Raw genomic sequence first — 21,025 nt, 5'->3', positions numbered from 1 at the left:
ATGGAGGTAGTACTGCACAAGAAGCTAAATCTGCAGTCAGAGCACACCCCACAGCCTGTGCCTAAACAGTGAAAGTGCTTGCTGTCTCTCAGCCAACCGTCACGAGCCAATGTATACACTGTTAAACAGCCAGTTTTTCACACTGAGTGAATGGCGGTTTCAGTTGCCCGTTACTGACATTAATACACGAAAAACGGGCGCACATTTGCTTTAAATGAAATGCCAGCAAAATTCTGGCTTTATCTGAAGCACCTGTTCGCGTGGCAGCTAACTGGTAAAAATGCTGGCATTCTGCGGGACACCGAGAGCAACGTCAGAGGCTATGGGTACCTGCTGATACTGTGTTCCTGGGGAGTGGGGGTAGAGGGTGGTGTCTTCAGGGGGGGAGGAGTCATGGTCATCAGGTGCTTCCTGGTCATCAGGCTCCTGGGAAATAAAAGGAACAAACATTCAATCACCTTGACTCACAAAGGCCACAGAACACCAACACGTACACGTCAAAAATGTGTTAAGCTCCTGCTTTCTCATTCAGTTTCTCTGAAAACATTTTAAACATTTTACATAACAAAATGTAAATATTCATTTATGATTCAATGATATATGTATTGGATATAAAGCCAATGATTAGGTAGAACCTGTTCAACTGACTGCATCCCTGACTGGTGAGCATTACAGACAAGACACCCATTTTAAGATCTTATTGGTCAGCTCTACATCCAGATTGTTAAATAATCATTGTCATATTTAGGTGTGAACTAGAGATAAAAGAAAGTGAAATTTCAACATGAAAATCAATGCTCTCCGGCTACATACAAATAAGCACATGGTACAAATATGACAAATGGTATGATAAACACAAAAATGTACACTTATGACACAAATCAGCCTTTGAAGGAAAAAGTTCAATGTCAATACTTGTGACTGAAAGACATGCAGGCTTGCATAGGCTCAGTGTCTTGTGCTATGATGTTAGAGGTGGGCTGTAAGTGCTCAGATGAACAGAATGCCAGCTACTCCTCACAGTGCTACGATAAGGCCACATGGTGCTAGCCATGTCAGTTGTTTCTGACAGGTTCAGTTTTCACCGGATTTAATACCACATAAGGGAATCTACATATATTGCAGTTGCTTTATGAATCCAAAGGATCAAGCAATGCTTACCGGTGGGCATGAAAAGGTAAGTTGGAAAATATTCAAATATTAGTTGAAAAATATACAAATATTTCTATATTGTGAAATCACATTATGTGCAAATAATTAAATCCAAAAGGATGACCATCTTTATGTAGTAGGTAGTGGCATGCTGAGAAAAATCTAAAACACCACATTCAATTTTTACTGTTTAAAATAATTAATTCCACATTATGAACGGTTTGTTTGAGAGAAAAAGACATGCAATGCGCATTAATTCGACTGCTGTAAGAACAGTAGAATTACCCAAAAACCAAACGCCATGAAAAGCTAAGAAATCCTCTGACTATATGACTACGACTATGACTATAATGACTATAATCTGTGCACATTACACTCAAAACTGAAGAACCTGAAGCACAGCCAACCAAGCTTATTCAATACATTAATCTAAAAATACAAAAAATAAAAAGAATCTCTTTTTTAATGAAACAAGCAACAATGTAAAAAAAAAAAAAAAAATCAAAGTGTTTTCACCACTATAGACAAGGCTTGGAGTTTTCGATCACTTTCCAAAAGGCTATCATTTTTTTGTGGGGGAAGGCAAGTGGAAGAAGGGATTGCTTTTGGAAAAAAAAAAAAGAAAAAGAAAAAAAAACATTAAAATGAAGATTACAGCTCAGTCAGAGCTCTCTTCAGAATGAACTGTGCTGCACCATGCCCTGTGAACACCAAGGTAATGCGGAGATGGCGGGAGCGGCGGGAAGCTTTCCCGCCGGGACTCGAATCTTACAGTGTGCGGCTGCTGTCCTGTCACCTCCCCTGGCAAAAGCCGCTGCGGCGAGGACGATTTCCGCGCAGCGTCCTCTTCGGACAGCACCTCATGCTTCGTTAAGTGACACTACGTTGAAACGGCAGTTAACATCGCATATAAACAAGTGCCGATAAACGATACAAGGGTGGATTCTCCAGCAGTTTCCTTCTTTAAGCCGTAGCTTCTAATTCGAGTCTTGCCTATATTCTACATTCTTATAGTCAATATCAATTTGAATGCAAACAAAACGTACTCCTATAGCTTATTTGACTGGACTGCTTACTTGTTGGGCAAAAAAAAAAAAAATGAAGCCATCTATTTGAAAAGAAATTGAAATAATATATAAAAAGCAAGGGGAAAAAAACTATTCAAAGAGCTTGATGAACGAACTAAGAAATTAAACAATCAACAATCTGAAAGGGGGGGAGAAAAGCTACCAGAAAATGTATAATTAAGATTATCGAAAACTCAAAGCCCTACCTATAGTAAACTGAGAACGAAAGATTTCTGAGTAGTCTCCACAGCTGAAGTTTCCAAAATACTTCTACTACCAGACAACACATTCTATACAGAAAAAATCAATTTTAAGTAATAGTGAGGACTCCAACAACTAATTAGAGAGACAAAAAGCACAAGTTAACATATGAAAAATACAATATATGAAATATATAACTAACTTCTAAAACCTTAACACTGCATCTATAATCGTTTTACTATACACATTTTCTGACAATAATTTCAAATAGTCATGCCTTTGAACTGTTTTGCTCAACTCCTGGGGATATACTATGTACACTATCCTTTATTCAAACTGAACTGTCAATTAGTTATGTATGACATGTAACTTAGACATAATTTGACAGTTATCTAAGTGAGTCTATAGAAACAATATAGTCTTTAGAAAAAATATGTAGTTTGTTTATGGAAGTTGAAAGATACTAGTTACATTTAACTTGCTTCTGTTCATTGTTCATTGTGCCACTTAAATTAGTAACAATTTTATAAAATGGACTTGTTTTTCAATTTTCATAGCCATTCTGAATTCAAGAGCCAGATATTATCAACAATGTTGAAAAAAATGTTTTACTTGTGTTTACTAGAACAACTACCTCCAACAATTTCTTTTACATGGCAGACTATTATGTAAAAAGATGTTCAACACAATTCAGATCAGTATTCAACAGCTATTAAAGCCGTACAATTAAAACCAGCTGGAATCAACACCAGCATACACAGAGCTCCTAGACCAAGGCCAAGAAACACTACCTTAGCTTCACCTTAAATATTACAGAAAACGTGTGGTTGCCAATAACGTTAGCTCATTGTCTCATCAAATACTAGGGCTTGCAGCAGAGACACATGTCAATTGAGGAAAATGTAAATAAAATAAAATTGTATGGCCTCAGTATTGGTGATTGTTGGCTTTTAAGTCTGAAAATGAGAAGCGCATGCAAAATAGCTAAAAATAATAAAATAAATGTAAATCAGCAAAGTGACACCATTTCCTCAAAAGCTGAAATGAGCAACTTCCTGATGAGAACAAAAATGCTGTATGAATAACAAGATTTTTCAATCCTTGTCTTTAATACTTTAGCCCCATCATTACTGGCGTTTACTTTAGTTAATGAACCGTTTCCATAACAGCAATGTGATCCAAAAAGCTTGTTTCAAAATCACTGCGCAATATACCAACCATCAGAAACTGGTATCCAAAAAGTGCACAGCTACCTTTAACCTAACAGTGTAGCAAAGCCTGCAGGTGTTTAAAGTATTAATAAAATAATAAACAGGTTATTCTAGATCACATTACCAATTTTAGTTTTGTATTTGTCTGCTGAATCTGCCATTGCATTCCCCATTCCAAAGCCAAACTTCAAATCACCTACAGAAGCCTTATCTGCAGCTGTGTACTCATCTGAAACGATTTGGGCTGCTAACACACAACGCTTGAGTAACTGCGGCAGGCACCGGGTAAACATTACTGTGAACACAAAGCAATGGCATCTTAAAGGCAAGTGCTGATGAAGATCAAATGCACCAAGAATGATGGGGCTCATCCGCGCTTCAGCATGCCAGTGGCAGCAGAAGAAACGCTCAGGAAAGATGCGGGGAAAGATGCGGTAAAAAATAAAGCTTAAACGTGCCAGCACAAAACTCGCAGCTCTTGCAGGAGACGGAATTGCAAACGCTCTCTGATACTGCCGATGAGTGCTAAATGTGGGACCCGGCGCGTCATCTCTAGCCTAAAACACGAGTCGTATGGCGTGGCGGGCGGGGAAAATCCCTGAGGGGCGGCCGGGAGTGTGAGGGTACCTCCTCGGGACACAGCTCGCAGGCCTTGGCCAGGGTCATCCTGGCGCTGTGGGAGCGCTCCAGGAAGTAGCCGTTGGACGTCTCGTTGCTCTGCACCGGCGGGGACCAGTTGTTGTAGGTGTACTGGGGGTTCCCCGAGTACGGCCTGCGCTCCAGCTCGTCTCCCAGCCACTCCACCGCCCACGTCCACTTCCTCTTCAGGTCCCCGTTGCTCTGCGAACGCACAACCGTGGGTTAGCGCGCCGTTTCCGGCAAACAAGCCCGTAACGCCGCGTCAACGCACGCCGCGCGGAATTAGCGTCGGTACCTGCAGGATCTGGTAGGCTACCGAGCAGTTGCTGAAGAGAGCCACCATGCACTTAATACACTGGTAGGCCCTCTTCTGGTAGTGGTTTTTGGAGCGCTGGATGGTGTCGAAGAGCCCGTCTCTGTCGTCAGGGATGCCCTTCAGCACGTTGTGGATCCTGGAGGCACGGAAGATTTTCGCGCTCACACAACGCTCAAAGGCACTGCAATTCTAAGCATCTTCACGAAGCCAACACTTCTCAGCACAGTTGAGGTTTTGGGAAATACAAGGAGCGGCGAGAGATATCCACACGGTGACTCACCTGTGGGTCTGCCAGGAGTCCTCTATGAGCAAGATCTGCAACAGCAGGTCCAGGTAAGGCCTGAGTTCATAGGTATAGGAGTATGCCACCTGGGAATCGCGACAGGACAAGGCAAAACGTGTTTAAACACAACATTAACCCCTTACAGAGGAGTGCAGGGGTTCTCCCGGAGGAAGCTGAAGCTGAAGCTGAAGCCGAAGCCCTCACCTGCCACAGCAGCTCGCTCAGCACGGTGGAGGAGAACTGCGGGTTCTCCCAGCAGCTGAAGCGCAGCAGCTTGATGGTCTCCTCCGAGTTGCTGCAGTCCTCGATGATCTTCTTCACGTAGCTGGTGCGCACGAACAGGATCTCCGCCACCAGCTGCTGCAGGGGCATGATGGGCTGCGACAGGTTGGGGTCGCCGTACGGGTTCGGAAGAGGCGGGTTGCCTGGGGAAACGGAGTTTACTGTGAATCGCTTACAGGTGTTTAAAGCAGCATGCGTTTGATCAAGTGTAGCATAGTGGAAAGGAGCAGGGCTTGTAAACAAAAGGTTGCCAGTTTGATTCTCTGCTGGGGCACAGCTGCTGTACCTTTGTACAAGGTGCTTAGTTGCTACAATTGCCTCAGTAAATATCCAGCTGTATAAATGGATAACATGTAAAAACTACAACATATGTAACACATTCTGGATAATAGTGTCTGCTAAATGACAATAATGTAATGTAATCAAGTGGGGACATGTCCGTACATTATCTGTGTGCACTTCAACTGGAGCATGCTATGGCAACCTCGAGGTCCCAAGTATTACTGCACAGAGAGGTGACTGCTTTGAAAGTGACTAGATGTAGAGTCAGCATCAGCGTCTTTCAGGGATCAAAGGCTTTCAAGCAGAGGAACGTTCTCAAAGCTCTCGCACCGGAGCAAAGCCTCCAGGTTCAAAGAGGAAGACCATCGCCACTCGCTCTTCAAAGCGGGAGTCCGGCGCGGCGGCCTTACCGTTGATTGAAGACTGCATACGCGATGATACATCGCAACAGCGCACCAGCTGAGACACCAGGGTGTACAGCTTGCCCAGCTCAGCGTACTGGTACTTGATGGGGGGGCCGGGGCCCTCGTCCAGGGCCACCAGCATGAAGGTGGCCGGCACGCTCAGCTTCAGCAGCTGCGTCTTCTCCGCCACGCCTGCGGCACAGGGGGTGGGGGGGGGCGTTAGGCTCAGGGGGCTCGCAGATCTGCGGGGGGTGGGGGGGTGGGGGGGTGCGAGGCACAGAGGCCTGGCGGAGGGGGCCGGTCCTTACCCAGGTTGGCGTACATGACGAAGAGGTTGAAGTACTGCTGCAGGTGCCGGCCGTGCTCGGACACCTCCCTCCGGAGCAGGTTCAGCACCGCCCTCAGCAGGTGGTCACTCAGGCTCAGGTTATCAGAGGCCTGAGACACAGGGGGAGGGCAAAGGGGTTTCACCAAAATGCAGGGGGAAAAAAATACACCTGCAATCCCTCTCTCTCAGGCAGAGAGAGAGAGCAAAATTCACCTTGCATGCAATACATGTCTACTTTTTTAAAGACAAAAATAAAAATGGAAATACAGCACTATATTCCATGGCTTATAGAGCACCAATCAAAAGATTGGACACACCTAATTAAGGAAAATGGGAAACATGCATTCAAAGACATGGTGATTTAAAGACATGCTGGTCTATTTCATATTCTTGATGTCTTTATTTTTTACTATTTTCCACATTTCATAACAACAGTAAAGAAAACCCTTCTATGAATAGGTGTGTCCAATCATTTGACTGGTACTGAACATACTGACAGTCTTACTATAAAGAGCTATCATGTTTTACAACCCCGCATTTTTAAAAAAGCTCTGGCCTGTTTTTTTGTTTTTTGCCCCATTGGATCAGTATAGGACAGGCCCCTCCGGCGGTACCTGGCTGGACGGGCCTGGGGAGGCCACCGGCGACGGGCAGGGTCCGTCCTGCAGGGAGAAGTGCGCGAGGAAGACGATGAGCTTGGCGAAGGCGCCCCTCACTTCGGCGCTGGGGCACTCCAGCAGGTACTCGGAGAAGCGGTTGGTGTAGGCGAACAGGACGTTGTGTGCAAACCAGTAGCGTACATTCTTGCTGTGGCGAAGGAGGATGCACAGGGCATCGTACCTGTGAGGGAGCGAGGGAGGGAGAGAGAGAGAGAGAGAGACGGGTTGATCGCACCACCGAAGGATGCCGCAGAGTCCCGCCTTCAAAGACCACAGCGGCGTCAAACTCACCAGTCGCTGGCAGGGCCTCGGACTATTTTCTTTGTGTGGAATCCTGTGCTGAACAGGAACCTAGCAGCGAGCTGAATGCTAATCATAGCCATTTCCTCTGCTTCCGGCAAAAGATGATCTTGCCCTAATTAAAGAGGACACAAACAACATTAGAGGAATTAAATCCCTTTTCATAATATAAACACAGATGACAGTGTGGTCAAAAGTACTCTTAATCCACGGAGAGTGCTGGAGTGCTAAAAACCTTCTCATTGTCACGAGCTCCACAGTACACAAACATAATACGTCATATGGTAAAATCGGCAGCACACTATCTTCTCATTAACACAGCAATGGGTAGTACAGGCTGATGTCTTGACTCACTCCAATAATGTGCAGTAATGCTAAGGAGCCTTTGGGGTGAATTTCTCTCTCTCTCTCTCACACACACACACACACACACACACACACACACACACACACACACACACACACACACACACACACACACAAACACACACACACAAACACAAACACACACACACAAACACACACACAAAGCTGGTGTGAGCGGTCACAAGACAAACGTCAAGACATTCTTGGTGCAAAATCTGGCACTTCTACGTCGACGGCCAGCGCGGCACGGCTCCGATAAGAGCGAACCGAGCCCCGGCTTCATTAATAATGCATTACTGTGTTAGTTGGGATGCAGAGCGAGCTGCGGTTTGCGGCCGCACGCGCTCCTCCTGCGACGGGAACGGGCGCGGAGCATGCGCCTGACACAGTCGCAGAGGCCGCAACGGCCGCTGCATACAGACTACGATCGATGCGCTTCGCGGGCCGACGCGTACTCGCACAACCAGCGGGGTTTAACTTCCGCTGATGACGACGGGATCTTCATCGATTAGAGTCCGAATCTGCCTCAGATCTGAACAGCTTTAACAGCGACCGCAATGCTGTTACAAAGCCTCAGCAACCGGCTTCAATACCTGCCAGACCAGAGTCTTTCTTCTCCTCCAGCTAATTACCTGTCATATACAAACACTAAACCTGTCCAAAAATACATTCAATGGCTGTTTTCAGCTTGACAGCCATCCACTCATACTGTACAAAGCCTAGGGTTACAGAATCAAGAAACAAAAGCAAACACAAACATCCAGTCACACCCAACAGGACATGTTCCCTACCTTAGGAACCGCAAACAGCACTTACCGAATCAACTCAATCTAGGGTTACCTGCACTACATAGCAGGGCAAAGGCAACTTATACAGGCATTTAGAAATACTGCAAAGGTAACTTATATAGGCATTTAGAAACACGGCAAAGGCAACCAATACAGGCATTCAGAAACACGTGAACACGAAAGACCGCCTTTTCAAGGCGAGCGCAAATACGTACCGGGAGGGGGGTTTAAATAGACACTGTTACAGGTCAGAAGTTTCTTTACAAACTGGAAGTACTCCAGGCTGTACTGCATGCGGTTGTGCATGAACTGAACGTTCTGCTTGCGCACGCTGCACTCGATGGCGCCGGGCATCTTGACCTGGTGCGGCTTGCCGCCGAGCGCCAGCTCCGAGATGTACTTCACCAGCTCGCTGTCCTTGTCGGTGGAGTCCATGCGCTCGTAGAAGAGGATGTAGGCGTTCCACCAGCGCTTCTGCCGCCGGTAGGACATGCGCTTCATCATGTGGTCGAAGACCTCGCCCATGTACTCGCCGCCGAAGCACTGGTTCTTCATCTCCTCGTCGTCGTCCATCTTGCACTCGGTGACGTCGCCGTCGTCGAACTTGTACCAGCGGTTCCGCTCGCCGTCGCCGCCGTTGCGCTGGATGATGTAGGAGTAGTAGTGGCCGCCGCTGGCCTGGCCGCTGTGCACCAGCACGCCCACCAGCCGGTACCGCGAGCCGCCCGGCGGGGGCTCGTTCTCGGCCGGCTCGTTCTGGATCACCTGGTTCTCGGGGTTGACGTCGTCGCCCTCCAGCTTGGCCACGCCCGCCACCGTGTAGGGCTCCATGTCCAGCTCACGCGGGAACTCGAAGTAGTCGTTGAACTTGATGGCGCACTCCCGCTCCCAGTCGTAGTCGAAGCGCTTCAGCTGGATGGCCAGCACCGGCGGCAGCTTCTTGATGAGAAGCCGCTTCACCGTGTCCACCTGCGGGGAGGCATAGCATCGCTGTTAACACATTGAGATTCCTAGAAACTGGACCCCAGTGCTGTCTACTGCCAAAACAAAATGGCTGAAACTAGTCTTTTCTTGTCTGAGCTAGTCTTTTCTCGCCAGTCTTAATTTTTAAGCCATTAGAAGTTGGTCAATACCCCCTGCTTTGGAGAAATGTTCCAACACTAAGCGCAGTGGAGTGGTTGCTGAAAACACGTACCTTCTTGTTGCACTTCTCACAGTGGTAGGCGTTGGCACCCTCCAGCAAGTCCCCTTTGACGTACTGCTCCATCGAATCCAGGAGGTTTTGATGGTTCCTGATATCTACATTCAGCGTTGTGAAGGACTCCTCGCATTCATACCTATAATACACATGAATGCTCACTGTCACCACTGCAAGCGTACCCGAACAGCGGACTTATTTCATCTCTGTTACCTCGTCCGGCCTACCTATGAGGACAGCCCTGACAGATCTTCTGATCGGCGAAGGACCCTCCCAGGACCTTGCTGAGCATGGCCGGGTGGCCGAGCGCCTTCAGGGCCTCGTCCAGGCTATCCACCAGGGAGTTGAAGAACTCCAGGGCGTCGTGCTGCTCTCTGAGGTTCACCGGCTCACCCCATAACCTGCCGCGGGATAGACTCCTTAACCACAGTCCCCTTCAATGAAGAGCCGCACCACAACCCTCTCATACCAGGTGCTCCTCAGCCTTGGTCATATGATTCTGCCCCACAGAAACGGAGCGGAGGGAGACGACTTACCGGAACTGCTTCCAGAACCCTCGCGGCACGTAATACTGCAGCCGGGAGGCGGCCAGGTGCCCGAAGATGACCTGCAGGTGGCGCAGCACGCCGATGTTGTACTCTTTCCTGTCCTCCGATTTGCTGAGAGACGGCTTGTCGTCGAACTGATGATAGCTGAACACCTCATCCCGCGGATCCACATTGCTCTGCGGGCGCAACGCAGACACTCTTACTTTGCATAATAAAATAATCCGCCTTTGACAAAAAGGCAATATCTTCATGGATTTTTGCTGTCAAGTATGACCTTCCAAACTCTAACGTGTATAACTGCCCTCAGCTCCAAGCTATGCCAACATGGCAATGTGCTGGGAGACGGCTGATTTGTCAGTCACAGGGTCCTGGGCAAGGATGAGCATCGTCATTGGGCAAGGTCTATTAACCAAGGAGCTGAAACCTCCAGCTTTGCAGGGGGTTGTGTGTCAGACGTAACAGCTGAGACGTGGAGCTGCTTACCTCGTTGTCCTGCTTCTCGTCCCCGGACATGTCGTCGTCCACGTCGCTGCCCGTGCCCTCGATGGCCAGGATGCCGTTCCTGATGGGCGGGATCATGTACAGCTGCTGGATGACCGAGTTCATGTAGCAGGTGGCCCCCGCGTTCTTCAGCCCCACGAAGCCTTTGGTGGGCCGGGGCCCGACCGGCGGCAGGTACTCCCACTCTGTAAGCGCTTCACAACCTGGAGATCAGGGAGGAAAACCAAAAACAGTCTGACTGAACTGCTGAACTCACACTGGTCCCATTACATTACATGGCGTTCATTTAGCAGACACTCTTATCCAGAGCAACTTCCAGCACAAAAGAACACAACTGTATTCATTCAAGTTGAATGAGCAGTAGTGTCAGATCAGGCTAACAACACTCCCAGACCAGTGAGTGTGACCATAACACCATTCAAGCCCTACCGAGGCTAGGCAACAGAAGCCAAGAACCATACATCCATACCATACCAACAGTCACTAGATCAAAGAATCCAAAACACACGGCTATACTACATGTAAAATAAACAGCAAGCAATACAAGTATCAGGAGTTAGGGGGTGGGGACTGAGGTGGAACCGAGATGCAGTCTGAAGAGGTGGATTTTCAGCCTGTTTCGGAAGATGGCCAGTCATAGTGTGACTACTCAATCAAGCAGCACCTGCTGTTAGGCGGGAAACGCAATGCATATTATTTCAAACTGAACACCCAGGAGGCGAGTACCTAAGTAGTACATGTCGGTGAGCGTGTCGACGATCTGCTTGAGGTTGCGCACGCAGCCGACGGCCAGCGCGACGAGCAGCTCGAAGCCGGCGTTGATGGTGGCGGGGCTGCTGCAGACGGGGATGGCCTGCTCGGCGGGGAACTCGCCGCTCTTCATGTACTGCAGGTACACGTTGGAGGCCGGGAAGATGAAGTCATCGATCAGCTCCTGAAGAAGGAAGAGAGGCAGAGCAGCGATTCAGACGCCTGGGTGGGCGGGGGCAGCGGAGTCAGGTGGAGCTCCCAGGGGCGAAACGGGCTCACCTTGATGAGGCTCGCGCCTCCCTTCTCGCAGCCGATGTAGTACTTCTTCTCCGGGGTCTGGAAGGCCAGCAGCTCCTTCGTGACGCCCAGGTGTCCCTCCAGAATGGTCTCCTCCACCCCTGTCTCCCCTGTCCGTTTTACTTCATCCTAACGGAGACACAAGGGACACTGCTGTTCACGTAATGCAACTAACATTACATTACGCTGTTGTCATGTAGCAGATGCTCTTATCCAGAGTGATTTACACAGTTCACAATTCTTACAAGTTATCCCTTTATACAGCTGGATATTTTCTAAGGCAATTGTGGGTTAAATACCTTGCCCAAGGGTGCAACAGCAGTGCCCCAGTGGGGAATTGAACCAGCAACCTTTCAGTTGAGCCCTGGCCCCTTACCACTATGCTACACTGCCACCCATAAAACATATCAAAACATAATTCATTAGGTCTGTCTTTTTCCTTATGTGGGAAAAACTTATTGGCAACAGAACAATTAGCCAAGAACACCATTCTGCAGCACAAAGTAGTGAGACATTAAATGACTGTGGACAGTGAGGAGGAGGAGGGGGGTCCTGGTCAGCCTACCCTTATCCTCTTTAACCAGTCGATCTCGTTGTTGAGCAGGACCTCAGCGTTGGGCAAGTTGATGTTGCTGTTGTAGGCGTAGTTCAGTAAGTGCCTTAACAAAGTGAAGTAGTCCCCCGCGTGCTTGGCTCTCTCTTTCGCAGTGCTCTGGAGGAAAACACACAGTCACGCACTGACCCGCCGCTGTAATCCACCCGTCTGCTACTCTGAGTCTCGGCACTGAATCGCAAACATCTCCACACTAAAGAGTTGAAAGGGCTGCAAAAGGTTCGCATCTGTGATGCAATACATTATGAATCGATTTGTATTGATTTACATGCTTGGGTGTTCAGAGGTACATGCTCTGAGCCCCAACCTCAGCATCGAACCTCATCATTTCGAGATAACGAAACTCGAACAGGAGATGGTGCTGACAAGTGCCTTCAATGGAGGATGACTTGCAGAAAGTGATCAGAGAGCTGCTTATTTTAACAGCGCTTTGTATTTCACCAGTCAGTCACAATGAAAAGCCCTGGCTTGGCTGGTACCTCCAGCAGGCTGATGAGAGGATAACCCGGTTGCAGGCTGAGAGGGCATGGATTAGAATGCTCAGTCTTATTCTTAGGGGTAGCATTTCTACATTGAACCCTTAGGCTCCAGCAATAGCTAGTGTCAAGGACCCATTACAAACTGTGTAATTGGTTATGTGGAGTAGGACCATGTACTTTGTGTATGAGAGGATTAACTTATGTCTGGTAATTGTTTGTTTTGGTCCAACATATTATTATGTAAGCCTCCCTTATGATTTTTCTGTTGTGCTTCTTGGGAAGAATGACTGTGTTATATTTGGCATTACATTACATTGTTGCCATTTAGCTGACGCTCTTATCCAGAGCAATTTATATAGGTTACAGTTCATGCATGTTATCCATTTACACAGCTGAATATTTACTTGGGCTATTCTGGTTTAAGTACCTTGCCCAAGGGTACAGCAGCAGCACCCCAGTGGGGAATCAAACCAGCAACCTTTCAGTTACGAGTCCTAATCTTTACCAATGTGCTTCACTGCTGCCCCAAACAAACAAAAGAAAATCAATAAACATTTGCTCAAAAAAAGAATTTCATTTAAAGTGGGTTCAAGGAGAAAGTACCTGTTGCTACTACAAATATGAAACTGGAAACCAAGTATTTCATTTACTTACACCTAAAACGGTGAAGAGGAGGGTGATGAAGAAGAGGAGGGGTCTGTGTCCCATGCAACACCTCGTTGCCATGAGGAAAAACTGCTCCTGAGCCATCTGACGGACAGACCTGGGCGAACACATCGACCGATCAGCATATACAGACGCGACCCTCCCCCAAACCCCCCTGCCCCAATGATAACACCGCGTCCCGCCACCCCCGTTGCCGGGGACGGAGCGGCAGCCACTCACTTGCTCTGGCAGTGCAGCAGCAGGTCGATGATGAAGGTCTGCCAGGCCTTCTCCTTGCTGAGGGCGTCCAGCGCGGTGGGGATGAGGGCGAAGCACAGGGTCATGACCTCCAGGGCCTCGCAGCACACCTGCTCGTCCTCGCCGTCCGGCTCGTTCCCGGCGTTCGTCTGCGCAGAGAAACGGACGCGTGAGGGGGGCGGGGGGGTGCGGTGCGCCTCGGGCCGACCCCCCGGGCGGACAGCCGGGGCGGCGTGGTGAGGGTCAGGCGGGTACCTTCTCATAGATCTTGCTGATCTCCTCGTTGGAGCTGAAGACGAGCTGGACGCTCCCACAACCCGAGGCCCAGACGATCTTCTGCACCGCCCTAATCACACAGATGTCTGGGATGTACTTAGAGGCCTGGAAGAAGTTCTGTGTGTGCGACAGGAATAAATCTCCATTTACTTCATATTCACAGAGGGGTAAGAAAGCTTTACTTGTGTGTTTTATAGCAAATATAAAACTGCTCCTGAGTAAACAGAATGACTTTATTATTACCAGCAATGCCTGGATGCCGGTGCCAACTTTCTTACTTGAACAGACTTTACAGAAAAGCATACAAACCAACCTACCAATGAATTAAGTCCAAACTGCTGGCAGTAATTAGAATTTAATGTTCATAAAACCTTTTCAGGAATGGAAAAATCAATTAAAAGACCCTCTGGCCTGACTTAACAGCAAATCACCAAATGGCGGAACAAACAGCAAATGCAACTATGCCACAAATGATCAGAAATAGTGCAACGAAGAAGAAATACCCTTCACATGCATGAGTATTTTACTGTAATTTTCTTCCACATGGTCACTGACAAGAGCAATTACAAGCCAGTCTCTGCCAGCCTGACTCAGAACAGTGACACAGTGCGTATGCAACAGCCGGCGGTGAAGTCCTGCAGACGCCCCTCAGGGCTGAGATGTGCGGACACCGACCTCGTCCGAGATCTGCTGGGCGAGCCGAATGGCCACGTTGCGAAGCATGCACTCGGCCGACGGGTTGGGAATGTTCTGGAGGGCGTTCTGGAGCACCAGGGCCTGGTCGTGCGTCGCCTGGTTTATCTGGGGACGACAGCGGCGGGGCGCGTTAGCGCGTTAACAGGCTTAAGCTCACCCGCGAACCAGAGGCCGCTTTGATCCGATGCGAGGCACCGGGAAAATTCACCCTTCCATTCTCCCCGTCCTCTCTGGGATTCTGCATACTCCTCAATCTTCTCTACTTTAAAGGGAAAGCCTTCAGGGTAATACACTCGGGTGGAACACTATTCCCTTCGGGACACCGTACGCCCGGGACATTTCTAAAAGCACGGGAAGGGAGTAAGGGCTCTAATGAGTGCAGAAGTGAGATAAGGAAAAAGGAAAGGTCGGTGAAAGGTTATTTTCACACAGACTGGCACGTGGCCTCCTATCCACATCCACAGAAAAGCCAATAGAGGACAATGCCCCAAATGTCACAGCAACACAGTTTATGGGTAATTTGCAAGAATTCCTTTTTTTAGTCAAAGTGAATTCTGTATCCAGGTTGCACAAGTTAACTTGCGGTAGGGCTTGAATGGTGTTATCCTCACACTCACTGGTGTGGGAGTGCTGGTTGCCTGGTCTGACGCTGTTGGTCATTTAACTTGAATGGACACACTTGGATGGATGTTCTATTGTGCTGGAAGTGGCTCTGGATAAGAGCGTCTGCTAAACGCATGTACTGTAATGTAATCCACATTCTAATAGGGATTTGCCTTCATTAGGGGGAGCATGTGACACATTCTGGTGAAATTAGCCAAAACCCGTCTGCGTAATGGATTTGTAATTTAGCAGTGAATCATCCCAGGACTATTCGGCTGTGGCACTTACTGGCGAGACGGGAGTCGTTCCCTCCACCCCCGGCTGGCAGGCCTCCGCCACCGCCTTCACGTGGCCGAAGCCCACGGCCGTCAGGAGCAGCTTGGCGATCTTCAGGGCGTTCAGGTAGGCGCCCCGCCTCGTCTCCATGTCGGCGTTGGGCAGGAAGTTGTTCCTGGTGAGCATGCTCAGGACCAGGGGCAGGCCGCCGCTCTTCAGGAAGTTGTACTGGAAGTCGCTGGCGTCCTCTCCCAGCGTGCCGCTGGCGGGCATGAGCAGGGCGTACACCACCTGCAGGAGCGCGGACCGCAGGTCAGGAGCCCGTACGTGCATTTTCACAGTGATCTCACACACTCACACACACACACACACGCTTTCACAGTGACCTCACACACACACACACACACACACACACACACACACACACACACGCACTTTCACAGTGACCTCACACACACACACACACACACACACACACACACACACACGCTTTTCCAGTGACCTCACACAGAGAAACATTCACAGTGACCTCACACAAATGCATTTTCAGTCACCTCACACACACACACACACACACACACACACACACACACGCTTTTCCAGTGACCTCACACAGAGAAACATTCACAGTGACCTCACACAAATGCATTTTCAGTCACCTCACACACACACACGCCCTTTCACGGTGACCTCTCTCTCTCACACACACACACACACACACACACACACGCTTTTCCAGTGACCTCACACAGAGAAACATTCACAGTGACCTCACACAAATGCATTTTCAGTCACCTCACACACACACACGCCCTTTCACGGTGACCTCTCTCTCTCACACACACACACACACACACACACACACACACACACACACACACACACACACACGCTTTTCCAGTGACCTCACACAGAGAAACATTCACAGTGACCTCACACAAATGCATTTTCAGTCACCTCACACACACACACGCCCTTTCACGGTGACCTCTCTCACACACACACACGCTTTTCCAGTGACCTCACACAGAGAAACATTCACAGTGACCTCACACAAATGCATTTTCAGTCACCTCACACACACACACACGCCCTTTCACAGTGACCTCTCACACACACACACACACACACACACACACACAAACGTCTGCTTCCGGGTCACGTGGCACCGACCTCGGTCAGGTAGAGCACTTGGGAGGGCGACGGGCCGAAGAAGCGGGAGTCCAGCGTGGGACTGAGGCTGTTCTCCCCCAGCTTGGCGTGATCCAGGCAGATGGCGCGCAGGTTCTCTACTGTAGTGTTATCTGGGGAGAAAATCGAGCACCGTTTACAGCTAGATCCTGGCGTTAACTTCATTACAGGAGTGCCACTGAAATTTGATTGGCTGTTCACCGTAAGTGAAAAGGCTCCACGCGTGATGCACTGGACAGTGATGAAAACGACAGAATTCTAGAGAATGTTCGCGCTTCGCACACCTGGGGGCATGAGCTTCATGAGGACGCGGGCTCCATCTCGCAGAAGGGGCATGTTCAGGTTACAGCCCAGATCTGCTACTTGCCACAGGAAAGAGATGTAGCGGAGGTGCAGGGACATAATCTGTGAAACAAGAGCGTTCCACTCAGACCGGAAGACATAGGCATTTTGTTCACCCTCTCCCATGTAACCATGGCAGTAAGTGTAACCAAACTGTCCTGGATCCAACACGTACAGAGCTTAGCATTTTGACAGACAGTAATCATTTCCTTTCACATTAATACTGTTCTTAATGGTATCAACTAAAGTAAACCATTTCAGCAAGTTACAACTAAGCTAAATGTCTCACTGGCTGACAACAATTAGCAGTAACATTACAATCTGCTAAAAAAAGATGCAAAATGCTAAACTTCCATGTTGTTTGTGGCTTATTGCAACCCAAACCAATGCAGAGTGACATGCATACACAAAGGCTGCCTCACCACTCCGGGAAGACAGCTTTCTACTTCAGGGTTGGGTCCGTCGCTGTAGTGGTTTCCGTGGTTGCCTGGAGATCCGGTGGAGGAGTCCGACGAGCTGTCGGGACTCGAGGGCATGTTGGAGCTGACCTGGGTGAGCTTGGCTGTGATTAACTGGAGGGGGAAAGGGGGAGTCAAAAACAGGTATTAAATTTTAAACGCGTCACCACCATTACATGTAGAAGAACCCACACAAACCCTAATTCCTAGTTATGACCAAAAAGAGACGCTCGGAGGCAAAGATGTCTGGATCTCCATCTTTATATCTGAATCCTTACGGTCTTGTCTTTAAGGTTGAGCTGGCCAATCAGCTTCCTGTCGTCGGCCGGATCGATCATGTCCGCCCCGATGAACAGCTCCACTTTGGTGTGGGTGCTGTTGGCCTTTATCCGCGTCAGGATGCAGCGGCGCACCGAGCCGATCGTGTCGTTGGTGTGCGACCAGATGTCCAGGTCGTCCACCTGCCGGCCCTGGTTCGGGAAGCGCACCACCAGGGTGATGTGCTTACCCCGAAACGCTCTGCGGGAAAGAAAAACAGAACAACAATGAAGCTTCTGCAGCCAGGAATGACAGCGTAGCATAGTGATTAAGGAGCGGGGATTGTAATCAAAAGGTTGCCAGTTCAAATCCCCGCTGGGACATTACTGCTGTACCTTTGGGCAAGGTATTTAATCCACAACTGCCTCGGTAAAATATCCAGCTGTATAAATGGATAACATGTAAAACTGTAACCTATGTACATCACTCTGGATAAGAGTCTGCTAAAATACTAATGTAATGTAATGTAGCTTCTACAGCTACGAGACAACTTCCGTTAGCGGTCCAGGAGGAAAGCACAGGTGCCGGCTGTCCCGTACCTGGACATGGGCAGGATGGTCCTCTCCTCGTGGTAGTCGCTGTCGCACTCGTTGATGTACTCCCGGAGCACGGTCAGCACCCTCACCATGCGGATGGCCTCCTGCCGGGCGCAGTTCACGCTGTCCTTGTCCCCGTCCAGCACGCACAGGGTGTCGTACGAGGCCTTCAGCCGGTCGAAGCAGGACTGGATGAAGTCTTCGTGAATCTCTACCTGCGAGCGGACCACAATAACGATTTGATAGTTTTTAGTTTTTTTTTTTGTTACAACCTTCTGTTAGAAACTTCTGTTAGGTTCAAATATACAGGCCATTTAACCATGATTAAAAACCCTCTTTTGGTGCCAGCTGCTCCTTTTGCTGGGTACAGCAGTCTGTTTCCGTGCATGTCACAATATCACACTCTTGCTTGGATACATATGGTGTCCAAATACATAAAGCTGTGCCATTAACACAGACAACACACACGGACACTTACCCTGCTGATACACAAAGCAAAAATGTTTCTGCTGCCCCACTGACAAAAACACATCTTTTAACGAAATATGGATATAATACCAATAAGCTACAGCTACATGATTAGTCTTGGTAGCTGTCATCTGAAATTCTTAGCTATTATTAAGCTGAAACCGAGCACAATCTCTCATTTATCTGGTCTGCGACACAAAATTGGCTCTTTTAGCTGTTGCGGACACGTTGAAAAACCTTCCATCAGACAAGTCTTTGTGTTGCTGCCTACCAGGGGTCAGTGATCTTGCCCACACAATTGCCTACAATCTGCATGTACATCACACATACTCTCGTATGCAATGCTCAAATATTCTGGGATAGAGAAAAGTCAGAGAACTCACAAAATTTATGGAATTTCAACAAGATACAATCTGAAGAATTACAATCTCAAATTTGTACCAAGAAGCTTACATTACAACAATGCGAACCTCATCGGGGTTTCGGAAAACTAACGGGTTTCGGAAAACTAATGTACTGAATATATCATCCAAATAACTGAGCTACGGTCCAAAAGTGCTCACAAGGCTGGAGAACGGAGGCAATGTTCTGACTCTGAGTGACACACGTCTTACCTGATTGACTTGTAGTTTTGGTCCGAGGTTTGTGTAGATCTCTTTCAGCAGGTCTATTGCTCGACTGGCAATGTCATCGCTTCCTTGAATCACAACCTGTTAATTGGACCAAAAAGCAGTGATTAGAGACCTTTCTCAGATCAAACCAGCTCGATCCAGAAGAGGTTAGCCAGCAGCCACAGGTATGTAGAACAGAAAAATCCATTCCTTAACACTTTCAGTGTGAAAAATAGCTCCATTATGTTCTGTGCGGCAATGGTAAGTGTACCATTTGCCATTTAGACCGTTGCTTGCCAAGAACACCAAAGCCTGTGAGTTGTGCGAATGTCACAGTTCTTTCAGTAGTCTACAAATTAGCCTTGCCTTGAATTCCTTCCTAAAAAGGCAACATTTCTTAGCTTTTGGACAGAGTAAATCAAATAACCACAAGGCACTGTGGGATGCCTACCCTCCACATGTAATCCAGCCCTATCAACTCCAGGTCGTCCATCATGTACGCCCGGCGCTTGGCCACCAGCTTTCCTTCCCTGCAGTTGACGGCTTTGAAGAAGCGCTCAAAGCACTTCATGCCGTTTTCGGTGAGGAGCGAGGGGTCCAGTTGGAGGACGTTGTTCTCGAAGAAGTCCTTGTTGATGTCGGGGTCCAGGTCCGGCTCGTCCCCCATCAGCTTGGAGTACCACTTGAAGCAGGCCTCGCGGTCGCACAGGAAGACGGCGTTCTCCGCCAGGCACTTCCAGATCTGCTTGGCCTGCGGCGCGCACAGCCACAGCTGGCCGTCCTTCAGGAGAAACCTGCAACACACACACACACACACACACACACACACACACACACACATACACACAGAGCTGTGAGGGCTAGTGGAACAACACGCTGGATATGCAACCAAATACCTGCTTTCATTTCACTTCCCTTACTGCTTAATGAATGTGAAGGATATCTTCCAAAAGAGACTAAAAAGTCGTGAAGGCTGCCCAGGCCAAAGAGAACCTCACTCACCTCAGGAAGTTGAGTCTCTCCTGGACCTCCTGCACGTGGCTGTACCGGCTGCCTGGCCTCACTGTCTGTGGGTCAAACTCCGAGTGCTCTGCTGCGGACAATAAAGACAAAGGCTTTGAAACCAACACTGCTGCCATTTGTGACTAACACAAGGGTGGGTCCCTCAAACCTGCACACAAGGTTGCAGGGTCTGGAAATGACCAGACTGGGACTTTCAGAACGTACAGTGTGCAGAAGTCCCTGCCTCTTCCCTGAGAGGCAAACGGGCCGAGGAGGGGAAAAGACAAACCTTTGGCAAACTGCCTCATGCTCTCCATGTACGCGGAAAGGTTCTCGGCCACCAGGGTGACGAGGGCGTGGTTGTGCTGCAGTTGGTTGATCAGGTCGTGGCGGTAGAAGACGTGTGGGCTGCGCTGGGTCTGACTGTGACGGAGGAGAGAGAGAGAGAGAGGAGGGGGGAGCCTCAGACACGTACTTATGAACATCTCTACACATTCAGGCACAACAGGGAACAGACAGATCCAGAGCCGGGAGGAATTCAAGAAACAACTCGGAACAAAGAAATACAATTAAGAATTTCATGACTGGCTGACTGACCGACTGGCTGAATTAGGAAATTAACAGGAATGCAGTAGATTTGCGCCTTGAGCAGCATCGTTTTGGCGGCGTGTTGGAAAGGGC

The 21,025-nt window shown here is 48.7% G+C and overlaps 1 protein-coding gene across 9 annotated transcripts in view; it reads right to left on the bottom strand.

Moving 5' to 3' along the window:
- Nucleotides 1-21,025, bottom strand: part of LOC118789597 (probable ubiquitin carboxyl-terminal hydrolase FAF-X) — a 49,515-nt gene that overhangs the window by 3,184 nt on the left and 25,306 nt on the right. For 3 of the 9 annotated variants that reach the window (XM_036546084.1, XM_036546081.1, XM_036546085.1), the window contains 32 exons: nt 20,634-20,767; nt 20,345-20,435; nt 19,794-20,136; nt 19,346-19,441; nt 18,267-18,478; nt 17,688-17,928; nt 17,374-17,523; nt 16,894-17,014; nt 16,592-16,722; nt 15,431-15,709; nt 14,519-14,644; nt 13,823-13,960; nt 13,550-13,716; nt 13,319-13,427; nt 12,138-12,284; nt 11,555-11,701; nt 11,252-11,459; nt 10,508-10,728; nt 10,013-10,200; nt 9,704-9,877; nt 9,474-9,615; nt 8,494-9,247; nt 7,116-7,239; nt 6,780-7,005; nt 6,146-6,275; nt 5,844-6,029; nt 5,074-5,294; nt 4,867-4,955; nt 4,566-4,722; nt 4,259-4,471; nt 1,925-2,032; nt 331-426 (listed from right to left, as the gene is read on the bottom strand). In XM_036546084.1, coding sequence (XP_036401977.1) covers nt 331-426; nt 1,925-2,032; nt 4,259-4,471; nt 4,566-4,722; nt 4,867-4,955; nt 5,074-5,294; nt 5,844-6,029; nt 6,146-6,275; nt 6,780-7,005; nt 7,116-7,239; nt 8,494-9,247; nt 9,474-9,615; nt 9,704-9,877; nt 10,013-10,200; nt 10,508-10,728; nt 11,252-11,459; nt 11,555-11,701; nt 12,138-12,284; nt 13,319-13,427; nt 13,550-13,716; nt 13,823-13,960; nt 14,519-14,644; nt 15,431-15,709; nt 16,592-16,722; nt 16,894-17,014; nt 17,374-17,523; nt 17,688-17,928; nt 18,267-18,478; nt 19,346-19,441; nt 19,794-20,136; nt 20,345-20,435; nt 20,634-20,767 — 5,869 coding nt within the window. The remainder of the gene's footprint in view (nt 1-330; nt 427-1,924; nt 2,033-4,258; nt 4,472-4,565; nt 4,723-4,866; nt 4,956-5,073; nt 5,295-5,843; nt 6,030-6,145; nt 6,276-6,779; nt 7,006-7,115; nt 7,240-8,493; nt 9,248-9,473; nt 9,616-9,703; nt 9,878-10,012; nt 10,201-10,507; nt 10,729-11,251; nt 11,460-11,554; nt 11,702-12,137; nt 12,285-13,318; nt 13,428-13,549; nt 13,717-13,822; nt 13,961-14,518; nt 14,645-15,430; nt 15,710-16,591; nt 16,723-16,893; nt 17,015-17,373; nt 17,524-17,687; nt 17,929-18,266; nt 18,479-19,345; nt 19,442-19,793; nt 20,137-20,344; nt 20,436-20,633; nt 20,768-21,025) is intronic. The other 6 variants (XM_036546083.1, XM_036546086.1, XM_036546087.1 and 3 more) reach the window with 3 other exon arrangements.

The sequence above is a fragment of the Megalops cyprinoides genome, chromosome 14 (assembly GCF_013368585.1).
Source record: "Megalops cyprinoides isolate fMegCyp1 chromosome 14, fMegCyp1.pri, whole genome shotgun sequence".
Classification (NCBI taxonomy): Eukaryota; Metazoa; Chordata; class Actinopteri; order Elopiformes; family Megalopidae; genus Megalops; species Megalops cyprinoides.
The sequence above is the reverse complement of the archived record's forward strand: the minus strand, read 5'-3'. Positions and strand labels throughout refer to the sequence as shown.